The sequence below is a fragment of the Meles meles genome, chromosome 1 (assembly GCF_922984935.1).
Source record: "Meles meles chromosome 1, mMelMel3.1 paternal haplotype, whole genome shotgun sequence".
Taxonomy (NCBI): domain Eukaryota; kingdom Metazoa; phylum Chordata; class Mammalia; order Carnivora; family Mustelidae; genus Meles; species Meles meles.
This window is the reverse complement of record NC_060066.1, coordinates 135,729,225-135,748,322: the sequence shown is the minus strand read 5'-3', so window position 1 is coordinate 135,748,322 and position 19,098 is coordinate 135,729,225. Positions and strand designations below refer to the sequence as shown.

The following is a 19,098-nucleotide window of genomic DNA, read 5'->3' as shown; positions in this document are numbered from 1 at the left end:
AAGCCTCTGCCACAGCCTTCAAATCTTTGAAAAAAAAAAGAAAAAACAACAACTTCATGAGAATCCTGTCACCATTTGTAGGAGGAGAAACTGAGGTTTAGCGAGGTTAAGCGACTTGGCCAAAGTCATGTGGTGACTAGAGTGGGTGGCAAAGCTGAGACTTTACCCAGATGTGTTCTGGTCCCCAAACCCATGTTCTTAACCACTACACCAAAATATCTCTAAGTAATCCTGATTTCTTGTTTAGAGAAAAAGCAGTATACATAAATTCACTGAAATGCTTAACATAAACTCATAAGCTTAAAATCCCATGTACTGGACAATAATATGCAGATTTTTTACACAGACAGCTTACCAAAATATTAGAACCTTAAATTTTTCATTTCTAAAGGCATTAATTTTTCATATTTAATAAGAATACCTGGGAACATTTAAAGTTGAAACTTTACATAAGCCCAATAAAACATCAAAAGAGTAAAGTATGATTTTAAAAAAATTTTAATGGTTTATTTGGACTTTAAAAAAAACATTTTGGGGGGGCACCTGGGTGGCTCAGTCAATTAAGTATCTGACTTAGGCTCAGGTCATTATCTGGGATTGGGCTCCATGCTCAGCAGGGAGTCTGCTTGTCCTTCTCCCTCTCCCTCATACCCTCTGCTCATGTCCTCTCTCTTTCTCTCTTAAATAAATAAATAAATTCTTCTAAAAAAATTTTTGGGGGGTATTTGGGAATAAGACCTAATTAACAAATAAAAAAAATTTTTTTAATTCAAGAAAAATGCTAGGGCTTCAGAAACTGGCTTATTGTAGCAGACTGAACTGGTGTATGCTTCAGACACCCTGGATGTGTCTTGTTATTTTTGTTTAGTAGATGTTTAAGATATGTAGACATTGAAGGAACGCCTCAGCCTGCCATCTTCTGGGAGTCACAATAGCCCTCCCATCATCACCTTCACACCCTGATTGCTGTTGGGGTTTATATGTTCTGCTTGATTTTTCAGCCTTGTCTTTGGCCATGATGGTCACCTTCCGATTCATCACTACCCTCTTGGTTCACATTTTCATCGCACTGATTATCGTGGGTCTGTTGTGTAAGTATTTCTTCTTGATGGATTTCTTTTTTATTAAATGAAAAGCCTTTCTATTAAGTATGAAACTTAAAATTTGACATTCCTGAGCTATATCGGTTTGAGAAAATCTCTTATCCAAGCCCACCATCTTACATACGAGAAAGCTCAAAACCAGAGAGAAGGGACTTGCTTGTGTCACGCAGATAATAGCCAAGTTGAGGCCAGTCTGTGGTCTCTGCTGCTCTCTGCTGCCGTGGAGATGGGCCTGCCAGTCCAGAAATCCTGGCGGCCATACCATTAACAGATGACTCCAAGGCTTGTTGGAAAGAATGCCTGCTTTTCCAGAATGTCTTCTGAACTTTCCCATCAGCCATTAATATGTAGGTCCCCGTGCAGAAGCTCCCATAGTCTAAAAAGATTCAGGCCCTGAGCTGGGGCACAGTCCCAAAGACCCTCCCCTGTACCCGCTGGCTCCCCTTTTGTCGCCGGAATGTGGGTCCATCTAGGGGTTGTCAGGAAAGGGGGTTTGAGAGGTAGGGGCACTCGGGAAGTTCAAGGCGGCAGCTGTTTATCAACTGGCATGAGATACTGGAACTTTTAATAATTGGTATGACAGTAGGGTTTCAGTCCCCTGAATTATCAGCTCTGCCCTCAGTAGCTTAGAGCCCTACAGCTCACAGGTGCACAGTGTGCCTTGCTGGAGGACAGTCACAGCAGCCCATGATGGATCCTTTCCCACCTGGGACAAGTAAAGACCAATATGATCTTCCTCTAGTCACTGTAGGGGTGTTGTAGGTGGCAGGTAGTGCTTAAAACTGAGGGCATGTGCAAGGTCAAGCTATCCACCCAGACTTGGAGTGCCATGCTGACATGGCGGTTCCCACGGGGGTGGGTGCCAGGGGAGCTCATCAAGCAGTTTAGACTTTGGACTTTAACCGTGTCCCCCTCACTGCCCTGCCCATGCACTTTCCGCTCTGCTCACACCCATACCCGGTCTGCAGGCTGGCCTGACAGGATGCACCTGTGTTTGGAATCCCCACCCTGTGCCTCCCAAAGACAGGCAGCCACTGTGGGCAGGGAGCGGGGTGGGGGGGTGGTCCTTGGGGGGTTAACCTGGCCAGCTCCTCTAGAGGATCAGTTGTCACACATAAAGCCCCGGGCCTGTGAGACCCACTACCCGAGCCAGGCCACCCCATGTGTGGTCCACATGCTAGGGGCGGGGTGGGGGGGATATTGGGGGGAGGCCAGTTACCTGACGTGTGTGTGCTGAGTTGCCCCGGTGTTTTGCTTTCTAGTTGTCTGCGGTGTCTTATGGTGGCTGTATTACGACTATACCCATGACCTCAGCATAGAGCTGGACACAGAAAGGGAAAATATGAAGTGTTTGCTGGGGTTTGCTCTTGTATCTACAGTAATCACGGTAAGAGATGCCCTTCCAGCAGGAGAACAAGTAGCGGGCTAGAACTCTGAGATCGAATAATTAGATTGTAACCAAGAACAAGTAGAATTTGGGTATTGTTTTTTTTTTTAACCACAGAGTGCGCATACATCATAGTATGGTGAATGTACGTACATGTTTAGTGCATTCTCTTTTTTATTTGCAATACTCCCATAGGACTAAATCAAAACCTTCCAAAAAAAAAAAAAAAACAAAAACAAAACCAGGAAAAAAGGTCTTACCTTCTTCCCAAGTTATTTCTGCCAGTTCTCAGAAGCTAACGTGTTACTTGTGCTGATTCTTTTTCCTTGAGCACAGTAGAACCATTTTTGCCCCCAAGTGGTAGTAAGGTGGACACTGGAGGGGTTGGGAGGGACAGACTTACGACAGTTCCTGTTTCCTGTTTGTGAGGAGCCTCCCCCTTCCAGCTCGTGGGTGCTCTGCCCCTCCAGGGTGTGGCGGCTCCCACTGCCCTTGAACACAGAGAGCCCTTTATTTCCACACCCGCTGGCCACTGGGTGATTTCGGTGTTCAGACAACCCGCCTCCCCTGTGAATGCCCTAGTTGAAAACCGGCAAACAGAATGTTGAGGCAGCAGATACCGGTGGTCGGGGAGGAGGGAGCTTAGAAAATCATTCCAGCCACTCTGCGGGGGGCATTAAAAGTGCTAGAATCACAAGGCCCCGGAGGGGGGGCTGGGCTGATTTTCGGCCACCACAGCCATTCTCATGGCCCTTGCTGGCATGTTGCTTACTCACCATTTGTGGATGGGCAACAGCTAAGGTTTCTACAAGCCCTTTAATCCTTCGGCAGGTGCAGACTCTCTCAGCGACCCAGTTCTCTGCTAAGGAGAGCCTTCGGCTCCCAAAGTGGTTAGTCTCTGCATTTTCTCCTTTCTAGTGAGGTTTCAGGTTTGTGTTCTTCACGTGGAATGCGTCTCAGGGAGCAAGCGTCTGACTAAGGAGAGTTCCCGATTTGTCCTTCCCCAGGAAGGGGACCAGGCCCACAGCTGCTGCAGGGCCTTTGGAGGAAGCTGGAGGAGAAATGACCCCCTGGACCCCAGGCCAAGGCTGGAGCTGTTGGGCAGGGGGAGTGGGTGAGGGGGAGAGCCCGCCCTCTCCCTGAGCCCTCCACAGGCTTCCTTTGTCTCCACACACTGAATTTAATGGCCACCCGGACTCCAGAGTCAGGGATGGCCTCTCTTCACTGAGCGTGAGGTGAACGAGAAGGAAGGCTGTGAGGGCAGAGAGGCTGTTCTCACTGTGTCTGTGAGGACTCTTCAGGGGCTGGGACAGAGAGGAGAAGCAAAGCGCAGCTCCCAGACCATTCACATAGTACATTTGTCACCGCTGCTTACTGAGTTCCTACCAAGTGATGCTTGCTGGGTGGCCAAGTCCTCATAAGAGCTCTAGATTGCCCATTGCCATTTCCAGAGCCCCTCTCGTGCAAGCAAGCAACAGCCTGACGTGGTGCCTGGGAAAAGACTCTAGCCTTTGCGGTCTCAGGTGGGTGTTCAAACCCATGGCCCACTACCCACTGTGTCACCACACAGAATGGCTTGGCCACAGGCCTGGGTCTCCTCGTCTGTCAAATGGGAATACTCCTGCAAGGTTCCATGGACTTCCCTCCTCCCTAGGGAGCATCTGCCACAGAAGCTCAGCATTCCTATAGAGAGCCACCGGCACAAGGTGAGGGAAGGAGGACAGGGAAAGTCATATTGTGTCCTCTAGCCAGGGACCACTTCCTGTCCCCAGGGCTGGTGTCCAAAGGGAGAGAGGAGTTAGCTGCTGCCCCTCTTCTCCCTCGCTCTACCTTTCTTACATTGTTTCGCGGAAAGCTCTCGCGGTGGTGGAGAAAAGAGGGTGAATGGCATTAAATACACATGTCAGGGCATCAGCTTAGGATCACAGGCTGAAAGGCAGCTCCCGGGGGCTTCGAGCCCAGAACACTGAAGTCAAGACATGACCCCCATGGTCCCTCAGGCCTGCTGCCCAGCCCAGCCTCACTCGCACCCCCAGCACCATCCCCATTAGGTAATGCTGATCCCTGCCGAGACTGGGGAGAGGGTCAGGTTAGCATTGACTCTACACTTCTAAAGAACATCCTTGCAGTGTCCTTAAGCGTGTGAAAGGATTTTTGTATGCATGCATCTAACTTGTAAAACACACATGCATTTAAATACACGTGTGTTAGCTTCCCACACGGGAGCTAGAAGGCAAGATCATTTACCTAGAGATCGTATCATTTTGCTTCATGAAAATTTTAAGTAAAACCAAGGAAAGGTCCCTCTTTCTTATTGGTAGTAGTAGCTTTCAAAAAAGCAGAGTTGGAAATGCCTACTTCGCCTTTACGCCTTGGGGTGACCGGACATGTTCAGCTGGGGCAGGAGGCTCTGCCCCCAGTTCTGGGAGCTGCTTTAGTTCATCCACCTTCCTTCGACTTTCCTGCATGGACTGGGAGACCCTTCGGGTCAGGAATGCCTCAGGCCAGCTGGCAGAGAAAGGGTATCTTAGGCTAAACGAATGGCACACATGGGGTCACATGGACACAAGAAAGACCTGTGGGAGGTTCTCTTGGCAGAAGCCCGAGGCAGATATGGGGAAGGGCCATGCCAGGAAGGTCCTGATCTGGGATGATGATGACTTTGATCTTTACCCAGAAGCACGGATAACTATTGAGGGATTTTGAGCTGGGAAACGACATCATTGACTCTACCCTTCCAGAGATCGCTTTAGCTGTAGGTTAGAGGAGGGAAGGGGGTAGGGGCTGGGAGCCAAGGAGATTAAAAACAGAGGCCAATGAGGCAGTTATTAGGGCACAGATGGTTGAGGATAGGACTTGAGCTGTGATCAACTGTGGATCACAGACTGAGAGATCTAGGAAACTGAACACAGGTAACTGAGATTGTGCTGGGCGCCAGGGAGGGCTCTGCTCTCAGGGAGCTTAACCTAATGGGAAATTCAGACATATAAACATTTGCAGTAGAAAATGCCAAGTGCTACAATTGGGGTAAGTTTGGGATAATATGGAAACACACGATAGAGGGAACTTACCTATTCTTGGAGAGTCCAGAAAAATTATAGCCACTGGAATCGGGAATCTAGAAGAAAGGAGATTTTTGTGTGAAGATAATGAATTTGGCTCAGGACAAGTTGAATTTGAGACATTGTAGGATATTCACCGCCTGGCCAGGAACTGATGTGCTTACCCACCTAGCACCCAGAGAGGGATGAGGCTGGAGGTTCTGCCTCTTCTTCCTTTTTTTTTTTTTTTTTTTTTTAATGAGAGAGTCTGAGCGAGAGAGTGGGGGTGGGGGTGGGGGGGGTGGGGCCAAAAAAAAGGGAGAAGCAGACCCCCTGCCGAACTGGGAGCCTAATGCAGGGCTCTATCCCAAGACCCTGAGACCATGACCTGAGCCGAAGGCAGATGTTTAACCAACTGAGCCACTGAGGCACCCCAAGGCTCGGGGTTCTTATTGGAAATGAAGATTCTCGCCCTCTGAGAAACAACAACTGAAGAAGTAGAAGAGCCAGAAGAAAGCAATCACAGAAGTGAAGGGAGGAGAAAGTTTTCAGAAAAGAGGAATGGACAGAGACTTGCATGCTGTGCTCTAGGTTAGGGTGTGAAAGTGTGGATGGCAGGGGGAGACTAGTCTGTGCAGAAGCTTGCCTGTGAAGGGGAGATGGCAGGTGGCTGGACTGGGGTGTGGGGGTGAATTTAATACGAAATTTACATGGAGGGAAACTAAAACCAAGAGAGAAGGCACAGAGGGTTGCTTGGAGACGTAATCACTGCCCTTTCCCCTTACACTTGCATTCCTTGCCTTTTGCAGTCCTTGAGCATTCTCTGGGTCTCTTGGGTATTGTGGGGAGGAGGTGAGGGACAGAAGAGAGTTCTCTGATCCGAGGAGACCTTATGTGCATTTTCTCTTGCTCTCTGACCAAATCTCAAGTTCCCTTAGGGCCTGGGCTGTGTCTTGTTCACTGTTAGAACTGCAGGATCTCTCACAGCGACCAGCACATAGTAGATGCTCAATTAGGATTTGAACATTTTTCTCTTCAATTATAATAAGAATAGTGAGTAGCTAAAGAGCTGTTTGGTGAGGTATTAGTGAAATATGAAGGTCTACTTGAAGCTCTTCTCAGTTCTTCATTATTTTGAGTCATTTATTCTAACCCCTTTCTCACCAGGCAGTTCTGCTGGGCTTGATTTTTGTCCTCAGAAAGAGAATAAAACTGACAGTTGAAATTTTCCAAGTCATAAATAAGGCCATCAGCAACTCTCCTTTCCTGCTGTTCCAACCACTGTGGACTTTTGCCATCCTCGTTTCCTTCTGGGTCTTCTGGATGGCTGTGCTGCTGAGCCTGGGGACCGCAGGTAAGAGCTCTGGGTTCCGTCACCTTGGAGTTGGGCTCGGAAGACCCCAGCATTTTGGAGCCATTGGCCTGTTTTTATAGGGACCATGGAACTAGAGGTGTCTGATGACAACGATGGTGCCAGGGCCTCTGTCATGGAGGAAATCAGGAAAATTCTTCTCCTCTTCTACACTGGCTTTCAAGAAACTGGGTTTGTTTCAAGAGAGAATAAATTCGGTGGGGACTGAAAGAGCTTTCAGAAAACCTACAATATGGGGCACCTGGGTGGCTCAGTCAGTTAAGCGGCTCCTTCGGCTCGGGTCGTGATCCCAGGGTCCTGGGATCGAGCCCCACATTGGGCTCCCTGCTTAATGGGAAGGAAGCCTGCTTCTCCCTTTCTCTCTGCCCTGCTGCTCTGCCTACTTGTGCTCTCTCTCTAAATGGACAAAATCTTAAAAAAAAAAAAAAAAAGGGTACAGAATGAACAAAAGTCTCTAGAAAGAAGGATTCAGATTTTATCCACGACAGTTTGCCAACTCCTCTCACCTCAGACGATCAGAAAGGTCACACTATTAAAAGTCTGTTGCGCTCAGCAGAGCCCGCTTACGTTTAAAGCAAGTGCATATGGTCACATAGCGTAGGTCCTGAGAAGACAAGCCTGAATGCCCTCTCCTCTCCTCAGTCGTTTTCCACCCGAGGGATTCCTCAGAATCAGCTGAGGGGCTTTCTTAAAGTCCAGTTGCCAGAGCCCCATCCTCAGGGATCTTGATTCACTTGGTTTGAGGCAGGGCAAATGGTATTTTTTTGAAGCCCCATAACAGGGCAAAGAAGCGCCGTTTAAAGTACTGTCTGAAATGAGGTCATGAGCTTCTGTCAGAATAGATAGCACCCCTTTATCGAGAAATCTCGTGGGGGTGGGGGGGGGAACGTCAGCAGAAGGAGACCCTGGGCTTCGTGAAGCCGTTGGCCTGTGTTCGGGCACAAGCTCCCCATCTCGCCGCAGTCTAGTAACAAGTGGTGTGGGGACGGGCGGCCAGTCTGTAGGCACACTATACATGGCCTCATTCTAGATCTTCGCTAGCTCCTCTGTTCAGTTTGGTTAAGGCCCACATTCACACTCTGATGGCAGTACCAAAGAGTAAGTTGCTTTCTGAGACCATCACAGACGGGTAAGAACCACAACAGATGGCAAGTCAACAAGGCTAAGAGGATTCCTTACCGTTTTATCCAAGTTTACGTTGTCCTCGATCAGCACCGGTCAGATCTGTAAGAGCAACTGCTGTGTGGTCGATTCTCTCCCCTCTCTCTGGAGTCAGCTGACCCTTCAAGATGGTCAGTCAGCAGGCTCCCTGGGAGGCATAGCCCCTACTTCCAGCTCCAGAGACGCTGTGGGAGCACTCTCTCCTGTCCTCTGGAAGTTCTCGGAAGACCTACAGTGAACTCAGAATAATTATCCAGAATGAGCCAGGACTGTAATCAGTCAGGATGAGGTGTGTCGGAGTCACAGAAGACTCAACCAACCAGTGGCTTAAATATGGTATGAGGTCATTTCTCTCATATAAATGAAGTCCCAAGGAGGAGCCCCATGCCATCAGGGTCCTTTAGAGATGGAGGGCCTGGGTGAGTGTGTTCGACTTCATCTCAGCACCTTGTGGCTGACCTCCTCTCCCACTTGCTTCCATCCGGTAGCCGAAATGGACACTCAGACTCCAACCGAATCCTACCCCAGGCCTTGGGTAGGTGATAGGGAGGAAGGTGAGTGTCCCCTCCCTCGCTCAGCCCTCATAGAAGTCATGACAGCATGTTCACTCCACCCGACCAGCAAGAGCCTCATGACACAGCAGCACCTTCCTGCGAGGGAGGACAGGCGAGGGGGGTTTCATTAGCAGTTAAAAAATTAGAGGTTCTCGGGGCGCCTGGGTGGCTCAGTGGGTTAAAGCCTCTGCCTTCGGCTCAGGTCATGATCCCAGGGTCCTGGGATCGAGCCCCGCATCGGGCTCTCTGCTCCGCAGGGAGCCTGCTTCTTCCTCTCTCTGCCTGCCTCTCTGCCTAGTTGTGATTTCTCTCTGTCAAATAAAAAAAAAAAAAAAAAAAATTAGAGGTTCTACTGCCAAGAAAAAGCGAGAACAGATGTTGTGGGACAGTTGGAAGCCTCAGCTAGAACGACACTGAACAGCTCTATTTTGCTCCCTTGAAGCCATCTCGGTCGCAGTCAGAAAGGAGGGCAGTGGCCTTGGGACGTGTGGGAGCACGAGCATTTGTTGAACAGTGCCCAATTCAAGGCTGCGTGCCAGGAGCTTTCTTATGTTCTCTGCTTTAAGCATGGCAGTGCCCCTTGTCCTGTGTTTGTTATGCTCAAGTTCCAAGCAAGAGAATTGAGGCTCTGCGTGCGCTCTCTGTGGAAGGTCACCCCTTGAGGAAGTGTGAGGCTCTCTCTGGTTCCAGAACCCTGGGGTGGAGCCCATGTGCACTCCGCCATCTCACATCCCCTGTGTCTGGGAGACAGAGGGGCCCTCCTCAGTTGTCTGTCAAGTCAGAGCAGGGCACAGTGTTGTGTTTGGGGTCTGTGGTTACAGGACAACAGGGAAGGGCCGGAGGTCACAGCCAGGGTGGGCTGGGAGTGACGGGTGGCCGAGGGCGGGCGGGGATGGTGCACAGGATGGTGGATAGTGGTATTGGAACCCTTGCCCTAAAGAATCCCCAGAGAAAGGGTGAAGTCATGGAAGTATGACTCAGGACCAGGGAAGGACCTTCCGTCCTCCTCCAGCCCCTGAGGCATAGCCGCCCCTCCTGTCCTTTGTGGGCTATGAGTCTGGCTGAAGAACTGTGCTTTACCCACCATACTTGGGAGCAGGGTCCATTCATTTGTTCTTGCCTTTTACTTCACAAATATTAGGGGAACACTGTGGGGCCGAGGCCCTGGGCAAGGCACTGGGCAAGGCACTGGGGAGGAATGGTGTTCTCTCCTAACACCACTTAGAGTCCAGCAGGACAGACTGACAATGAAATGTGTGCTCTTAGTGAAGGTTGATGAATGTCACAATAGAATTTTGGGGAGCTCCTAGAGCACGGAAACGGGGCTCTACCCTGCTTTGGGAGTCAGGGAAGGCTTCTCAGAGGATGGGCTAGAAATTGCCAGATCAGAATGTAACAGAAAGAAGCCAAGGGGGATTCACTAGGGGTCACAAGCAAACCCAGGAGAGGACCTGGTCATAGACAAGGAGAGAGCCAGTCCTGGGAGATGGGGATACAGGTGGGGAAGAACATATCCCAGGGCTGCCTCAGGGATGAGCGGCCAGTGGGGTGTCCCTTTAGTTCCCCGTTGGGCCCACGTTGCGCCCGGGGCCCCAGGGGCATGAAATAGCATCTGCCGCAGAGCTGCAAGCAGGAGAGGCAGGAAGAGGGGTAGGAGATTCTGTGGGGCCGAAGGTAGCACAGCATTCTGGAGCCGTCTGGAAGGTCAGGTACTAAAGTGTGGCCATTCTCTGTCAGGGGACGGAGGAAACCAGGCCAGAGGGTGAGGGACAGAAGGGCAGGAAGGAAAACCAGGTGCCTGGGACCTGACGTAGGCATGAGCGCCAGCAGACCTTCCACCTTACAGGAAAGGAGGTATCGCAGAGAGCTATGGCCTTCCCTCCTTCCTGGGCTCGGGCATCCTAAACACCAGACTGGCTGTCCCCTCCAGCCACCTGACTCTCCTTTCCACACACCTGTGGGCCAACCCAGGTGCACAGAACTCCTTTGTTTTCAAAGAACTTTTCACTCCATGCCAGAGCCACTGCTCTGGGTCTGGGCGGGTCGCTTCTTGGCTTCACATCATTTTGACCTTCGGGACACGTTCCAGCTGCACTCGTGGGAGACTGGGAGCTGCTGTCTGAGCTTGTGAAAAGAAGCCAGGTGATGTGGGTGATCAGCGGGATTGTCTCCCCTCACGTTCCCTCAGGGAATTATAGAAGCTTCCAGTTGTCCAGCTGGAGCCCAGTGTGGCTGCGGGAGTGGGGAGTGTCCTCAGTGGATAATAGTTGGGAGGTTTTTATCATGTCAGGTGGTTGAATGAACTGGTATTTGGGAGCACCTGGGTGGCTCAGTCAGTTAAGCGTCTGCCTTAGGCTCAGGTCATGATACCAGCGTCCTGGGATCAAGCCCCGCAGTGGACTCCGTGCTCAGCTGAGAGCCTGCTTCCTCCTCTCCTCTGACTGCTGCTCCCCGTCTTGTGCTCACTCTGTCTGTCAAAAGAATAAATAAAATCTTTAAAAAAAAATAAGAAAGAAACTAAAATCTTAATGTATAAAAAGGAAAATAAAAATTCAGGAAAAAGTGAACTTGGGTGGTTTTTGCCCTGATGAGCTATTTCTCTAGAGGCTTTAAATCAGTCTCTGAGCTAGTTGACAAATTCTGGCTTATTTGGGGATCATTTCAGCAGACCGTATCAAGGCCCTCCACCTGTGACACTGATTAGCCATTAGAAACTGTCTGCTACCAGCCATGTGACAACGACTGCTAAAATCCAGTGGGGAAAAGTGAAACTGTCATAACCTTGGGAAGCCAGCAGGTGCAGGTGGCAGGTTGGAAGGAGCCCACCGGGGCTCAGTACACCATTAGGGTGGTCTGGAAACCCCAGAGTTGATAGTGGAGGAGTCCGTCTTGGGGGGAGGGGGGTCACTTCCCCTCCTGGTGTGCTGCAATTAGAAAGGTTATCACAGGGATGCAGTGGGGCCAAGGGCCATGCCTGGAATCAAGGGACCCAGGATCTCGGCTGGGTCTGGCCTTCCTTGTACATTAATCCTCTGTGCTTCCCTTTTCCCATTTTGGCAATGGAAACTTTACAGGGATGTGAGGAGGCTGAGATGGTGCCAGAGCTTTGCTTTGCAAATAAGGGCCTATATATGTTCCTTATGTTGGGAATGCCTGTCGGCTAGAGTATCTGGTACCAAGCTGCAGCTTTACTCTCTGCTCTGCCTAGCATATTTGAGAACACAATTTCAAAGAAAATTGTCTTTTTTAAGTTCCGAGAGATCTAGAAGATAAAGTCTCCTAGCAGCCCAGATCTGTCCTAGGAATAGGTAGAGGGAGCTTACACAAAAGAGATTTTAAACAGTCCCTGCTTTTTTGAAGTTTATGGGCCCTTTGGGAAGGTGCAAAGGAGAACAGTCTGCAGGGACATTTGTGCCTTTGCACCTGCCATACCTTCATCTGGAAGCATCTCTTCACAACCTGCACCCCACTCTCTACCCCCAAACTGCTTGAAAATCTAGTCATTCTCCAAGAATGGTTTTGAGCATCGTAGTTCTTAGAAATCTATCTGTAAGTTCACCGGGAATACTTAGTATTGCTTCTTCATTTTCCTTGCGTTTTTTATACTCTTCATTCTTTCAACAGCTCTCCATTGCAGCCCTGGGAACTAGAGATATAGGACAGAGCCCCTAGTGAGTGGACAGAGAGGGAATGAGTAAATATTTGTATGTCAGGTGGTGATGAGTCCTACGAAGAAAAATAATGCAAGACAATGACTCGTGTGTTCCATCCCCCTGGAGTATGGACATCTTGAGGGCGGGGGCCATGTCTTTTTCTTTTTGGGTCTTTTGCCCCAGTGTGCAGCCCCTCAATGAGTTCAGTGAGTGTATCCTGAATCGGTAGGTGAGTTCGCAGCAGCTCTGTATTAAGTGAGACATATACTTGGAAAGAACTTGGTAAATTACAGACTCAATGGCAGTGAGATTTTCTTCTCTTTTCCCTTCATCTTCATGCTGTCAGAGCAGAAGCTGAGCCAGTGGGAGACACAGGCAAGAACGGATGTCAGGAGGATACTTGAGCCAGCTTGCTGAAAGAGGCCAGTGCACAGAATGTACTAGAAAGTTGAGCCCTTCCAAGTTGGACCTGCTTCCTTTGGGAAGTTATCCCCACTGGCTGGACTGCCTTCCTTGAGAAACTGCCATGTATATGATCATGAGTATCACCTAGATCTTTTGAAATGCTTTAAAGCTTGTTTGTAATATCTGGACGTATGGCTAGCTTCATGATGAGTTTCCCCGTTTGTATTGATGATACCCCGAAAATCATCTCTGGTCTCTGTAGTAGGATATATTAGGGATATAGAATATATCGGAGATATATTTATTGGATTTATTGAGGAAGGTTGATTCATTTACTCATTTGTTCATTCAATAGATATTTATTGAACATGTACTATATCTGACCCTGTTAAATAGTTGCTAGAGACACAGCTTTTCTTCTAGTCTGGAAGCTAGAGGGGGGATGGGCATTAAATTAAATAAGTGAATTTTATAGTACATTAAAAACTGATAAGTGGTATGGAGAAAATTAAAGCAGAGAGGAGGAATGAGCAATGCTTAAGAGGGAGTGCAATTTTAATCTTGGTGACTGGGGAGGGCTTCACTGAGAAGGTGATATGTGAGCAAAGATTTGAAGGAGGTAAGGGCAGAGCCATGAGCTATATAAAGGGAGGGACGATGTTCTTGGCAAAGGGAAGGCAAGGATAAAGGGACCAGCAAGAGGCAAGGGGGCACAGCACAGCAGACCCGTTCAGCTGGAGTGGGGGTGGTTGAGGGATAGTGTGGATCAGGAAGGGGTCAGAGAGAGCATGGGTTCAAATCCTTGGGCCTTGTAGCCTTTATAGGAACTCTGGTTCTAATCTGAGGTGGGAAGTCATTCCAGTTTTAAGCAGAATATAACATGACCTGACTTACATTTTAACAGCAGCCATCCAGGGAAGAGATGGTGCTGGCATAATAATGGACGAGGTGGGACAGACCAGATTCCCTGGCTGTTCTGAAGGATTTCCTGATACATTAGCGGAGGGTGTGAAGGGAAGAGATTTAGAGATGACGCTGAGGAATGGGAGAATGAGGCTGCCGTCAGCGGAGACGGGGCTAGACTCTGAGAGGAACATGTTAGGAGACATCATATCGGCCTTGATCGTGTTAACCCAGACAGCTTTCTGGCAGCCAGCTGGAGATGTCAAGTGGGCGGTTAGCTGTTTGAGTCTGAAGTTTCCAGCCCGAGAGCCACATTTGGGAATTTGGGAGTGAGCCACATTTGGGAATTGGGGAGTGTTTTAGAAATGGTCTTTAAAACCATGAGAGTAGAATGAGTGCAGAGAGAAGAGTGGAACTCCAAGGGCTGTTCTTTAGGGACCTTCAGTGGTGAAGGATCCAGGGCCGAGGAGGAAAACAGAAATGAGGCTGACCAGGAGCAGCCCGTGGGCCGGAGGATAGAAGGGCCGGAGGATAGAAGGATAGAAAGTGTGCGGTGTTGGAGTGTGGGGGAAGGGCTTCAGGGATATGGGAGTGGCCTACAGTGTGTCGGGCCTTGGCTAAGCAAGATAAGACCCAAGGGATTGAGGCTGGATCACTGAATTTCCTAACAAAACTGCTTCAGGGAAGTTCGGAGGTCAGGGGCTGATCATGATCCGAGTGGGTTTAAGGGAAAGAGGGAGAAAGGAATAGAAATGAGTAAGTAGGCACCATCTTGAGGAATTCGGCCATAAAGAGGAACAGAGGGGCGCGTGGCTGGCTCAGAAGAGCGAGCAATGCTTGATCTCGGGGTCATGAGTTCGAGCCCCACCTTGGGTACAGAGATTATTTTAAAATAAATAAATAAACATAAAAAAACTTTAAAGAGGAACAGAGAAATAGCAAGGAAGCTGGAGAATAGAGTCAGGAGAAGGTTTGGTTTTTGTTTTGTTTTTTAAAGATGAGACATGGTTAATGATTCCATTAAGAAGTACATTTGAATAGAGGAGGCGGGGAGGGGAATCGCTGAAGAGCTGTCAGTAAATAAGGAGGAGATCCAGAGGAAGGGTCAGCCTTAGGATCACCGACAGTGTATCCCATTAAGTGGGGGTCAGGCTGTGGGCTCCTGCTGACAGCAAGTAGATGGTGAAGATAGGCCCCGGCAGAGGTTTTCTGATTGCTCCTCTTTCCTCAGAGAAACCAGAAGTAAGATCATTGACAGAGAGTGACAATGGGGGGGAAACCTTTAGGGGTTCAAGGAGGACTTACAAACAGTCCCGAAGAAGGGGAGATGAATAGACAAATAAAGCAACATGTGAGTTCCTGATAGAAACTCAGATGGTATCTTCTTTCTGATTTTTTTGTTTGCGTCTTTCATATTCCCCCCATTAATGGTTAATATCCAGCATCATGCCAACATGCAGTAGATGCTTAATAAATATTGTTAACTCCAGAGCTGGAATTCTTTCTTCCTGTCTTCCGGTTATAGCTAACCCTGTATCGTACTCGCTCTTCCCAGGGTCGTAGCCACTTAATCCTCATAACAGCTGCATGTGTGCCACGGGGTCATAAGACTGGACGGGTTCGCCAAGGTTGCAAGGAGTTGGTGTTAGTGTCTTCAGATTACAAGAAATAGAACAGAGATGTTACGGAGTCCCATAACCTGCCCGAGGCTGGTCAGCCATTAGGGGTCAGTGCCGAGATATGAATCTCACCCTGTGGGACTCAAGCCCAAGCCTGTAACTACTGCCTCAGGGTTCGTCTTGTCCACCCTCTTCATCTGGACAATGAAAGAGCAGAGGCTCAGGTTGCTTATCACATGTGTCAAAGCTGAGACTGGGACCAAGTCCTCTCAGAGTTCAGTGCCCTTTGCACCATCACCCCTGTGATCCTCATAACTTGGGATCTATCTGAAGTCCAGGTCCCTTTAACACAAGAGCGGTAGCTCTAGTGTCGCAGTCTTCCACGAAGCTGCCGGTCCTGATGGAGGGCTCTTGCCCGCACTGACATTGCCATCCAGGAGAGGGCAGTCTTGCGCGCATAAACGCGCCTGCCCCACCCACAGGCAGTAATCACTGTTTCCTAGGCTTTCAGCCTGAAGCCTGAGCCGCCTGATTCTTCAGAGAATGTTTGCTGTAAAGCAGAGGTCTTTGAGCAGTAGGTCTGTCCCCGCAAGGGGCATTTGGCAATGTCTGGAGGCCTTTCGGGCTGTCCTAAGTGGAGGAGGGGAGGGAGGTTGCTCCTGGCATTTGTGGGCAGAGGCCAGGATGAATGCTAAACATCCCGCAAGGCACAGGGCAGCTTCCCCACCCCCAAGGAGGGATTATCTGCACCAAAATGTGAATTGGTTTGTTGAGAAACCCTGCCCTAAAGGAAAGTCTGAAAACAGCCTGATACAGCTGAACCAGAGGAACAAAGAAGGTGGCCAAGGCAAAGATACTCTAAAACAGCAGTGACCAGAATAACCTACGGGTTCTACTTCTCTGGAAAATGCTGAGGGCTGGACGGCTTGTATGAACCTGGACTTGCCACTTTGGCCACTGTAGCCATCAGTGTGCCAAGCGGGAATGTGTGAGTGTGCCCCTGACGGTGCAGGGCAGCCAAGAAGAGAGACCACCCCACACCCTTAGCAGCCAGGGCTCTGTATTTACCTTTCATCTGTCAAACCAAGCATGCCTCCTGTTCTGTGGGAACATTCTCCACCCCCGAACCATGTGTGACGTTTTAGGCCTGTGCTTGTGACACTGCCGTCTCTCCCCAGGACCTGACTTTGCGGGAAGTAGAGTGTGCTTGTGGGCTGCCCCTGGTCACTTCTGACCTTCCATGAAGTGATTCTCCAAGTCTCCCCCGACCTGATCTACCTCAGTGCATACATTTGTGGTGAGGGGCTCACCTCCTTTAGTGCTGGGAATGCTTTTCTGAAACACACCCATTTTGGAAAAGCATAAACATTTCTCAGTGCCCTACCTGAAACAGAGATTGCCTCCCAGGCAGGAAGAGCCCAGTGCTCAATAAAATATTAACTTCTCTGTAAATCAGGCTGCTCCACTGTTTCTCACAATGTGACTCTTGTTCAGCAGAACACAGGGCCTAAGGCCCGAAGGCCACAGCCTCCGTCCGTGGAAACCGGTTGCTTCACATCACTAGTACCTTCTCCCACTTCCTCCACAGAGACCCTCTTGTGAATGTCTCTAGACACAGGAATTATGAACCTAAAACCAGTCGATAGCTAAGAAAGAAAATATGAAACAGTCCTTAAATGTCATTTAGGTTGTACGTTTTGCTAAAGATGGAAGTGCCCATCTTCTGACTTGTGATAGTTTTAGGATTGTAGTTAATATAGTTACAATAATTTTAAATACATAGTGGGAGAAACATCTGGAAATCATGCCGAGTCACGGAGCTGGGATTTGGATTTACTAAATCCAACCTGAATGGAATTGAATTGCAGAGCTTATTTGGGGCCTTCCTCAAATGAGGGCAAATCAAACAGGGATTGGCCATGTAAATGGCAGAGCCCTGTTGGGGTGACCCTCCTGGCCTGGTTTACTCCAGTATTGAGCTCCTGAAATTTAATAAAATTATTACCACATATGGAGTGAACTTTCTATGGACCAGGCCCTATATTAAGCGTTTACCATGTAATCTCATTGAAACCCACCAGCAGGAAATGGGTATTATACCTAAGGAGACTAACTAGCTTACCCAGCTCAGGCTGAGATATAAACCTACGTTAACACTGAGACCCAGTAGGTATTTTCAGTGCGCTAGAAGAGTTTGCCCTTGAAATGAACTCTGAAATGAATCCCTTAGAAATAAATGGAGAGTCTTGTCTCATTTATAAACTCTAAATTTGGGGGGTAGCAGGGTTCTAGAATATAATCCTAGCAGCTATAGTCGTAATAACAAGTTTTTTTAATCACAAAGTGGTGTGGTAGAAAAACCATAGATGTTAGGATCTAGTGTGTCAGAGTTTATCTCCTCCTTCCACTAATCATGAACAGGTGAGACTTTATGAAAGTTCCTTGGCTCTTCCAAACCTCAGTGTTCATATCTGCAGAGTGGGATGAGTGTTAGAGTATAGGTGAAGTGTCTGGCAAATTGCCTACCCATCAGTCATTGTGCATATGGTTATTGCTAGTACTCAGAAGTTAAACCCGTGTCCCATTTTTCTGTGTGTGCTATGAAGAAGCTCAAATGAGGTTGGATGCTTCCAACTTTACTCTGGTATCTTTGTGTCTATGGAACGCTAACAGCCAGCCACCAGGAAGTGTGGCCTAGTGAACCATCTTACATGCTTTGGCAAACACTGGTATAAAGCATGTTTGTGTTTTAAACTTTAGGAGCTGCACAGGTTATTGAAGGTGGCCAAGTGGAATATCAGCCTCTTGTAGGCATTCGGTACATGTGGTGGTACCATTTAATTGGCCTCATCTGGACCAGCGAATTCATCCTCGCGTGCCAGCACATGATGGTAGCCGGGGCACTGGTCACTTGCTATTTCAACAGGTAGGTCTTGTGGGTTACTGCCCTTGACTTGTCTACGTGCTTCATATCGGGTATCACGAAAAGTACTTTGGAGTTTTGAAAGGGATTGGCAGGCATCAAAGACTAAGGTCAAATTTGGACCAGGATGCTGGTTTGGTAGTGAAAAGAAATATTATACTTCAAATCTGTCGCATTTCCAAGCTCTTTCGCCTTAAGCTAGAAAATTCAGAGGGAAGCAAAACAGTTGTAATCCTACTGCTTAGAATTGAAAGACGTCTGAAAGGAAAGTTTGACTTATGTAAATATCCATTCTTATTGACTTCAAACCTAAGAAAATTACTGATCTGTTTGGAACACACTGCAGTAAGTTCTGTGAGCATTCTTTTATCCTATGTAAAATGTGGGAAATGTTTTCTTGGAAAATAATTTTAAACCCTAAGGAAATTGTAGGTAACTATAAAATACAGTCCGTGTTCGTCTTGTTAAGTACTAGTGAGTTAATTACTTGCTTCTTTGTTCAGCGTGATACTTATTTAAGTGTTTTCACCAGATTACCTCATCAAAATAATTGCGGACACACACACCCCCGAACTTTTTACCTCTGTGTGTGTGTGTGTGTGTGTGTGTGTGTGAGTGACTCTCCACAGGGCAAAGATAAAACCGCAGGCAAACTGAACAAGCCAGGACAATGACAGGGTTGGACTGAGGACAGGAAGTTTATTCCAGATAGGGCTGATCCTCCTCTGATCTCTCAGACCAAATGAGCAGATAAGCATGAATATTCGTGGGGGTAAAAAAGTCAAGCAGGGATGATTCATCCCAATGAGCAATTACCTCCCGACAATAAGGAGTACTGTGGGTTTTAATACAGGGGTGCTGTTTGGGAGCCTTCATCATTAGAGACCGTGGGATGCAACCCAGGCCTGTAGGCCTTGGCCTTGGGAACCTCTGAGCCACTGGAGGTGGGTGGCGTGTGCTGCTTGCTCCTGAGTACG

General features: G+C 48.5%; 1 protein-coding gene across 7 annotated transcripts in view; it reads left to right on the top strand.

The window, feature by feature from the left end:
• SLC44A3 (solute carrier family 44 member 3) overlaps window positions 1-19,098 on the top strand; it is a 105,247-nt gene that overhangs the window by 30,003 nt on the left and 56,146 nt on the right. For all 7 annotated transcript variants that reach the window (XM_046019386.1, XM_046019378.1, XM_046019403.1 and 4 more), the window contains 4 exons: window positions 1,002-1,091; window positions 2,366-2,490; window positions 6,699-6,885; window positions 17,959-18,124. In XM_046019386.1, coding sequence (XP_045875342.1) covers window positions 1,002-1,091; window positions 2,366-2,490; window positions 6,699-6,885; window positions 17,959-18,124 — 568 coding nt within the window. The remainder of the gene's footprint in view (window positions 1-1,001; window positions 1,092-2,365; window positions 2,491-6,698; window positions 6,886-17,958; window positions 18,125-19,098) is intronic.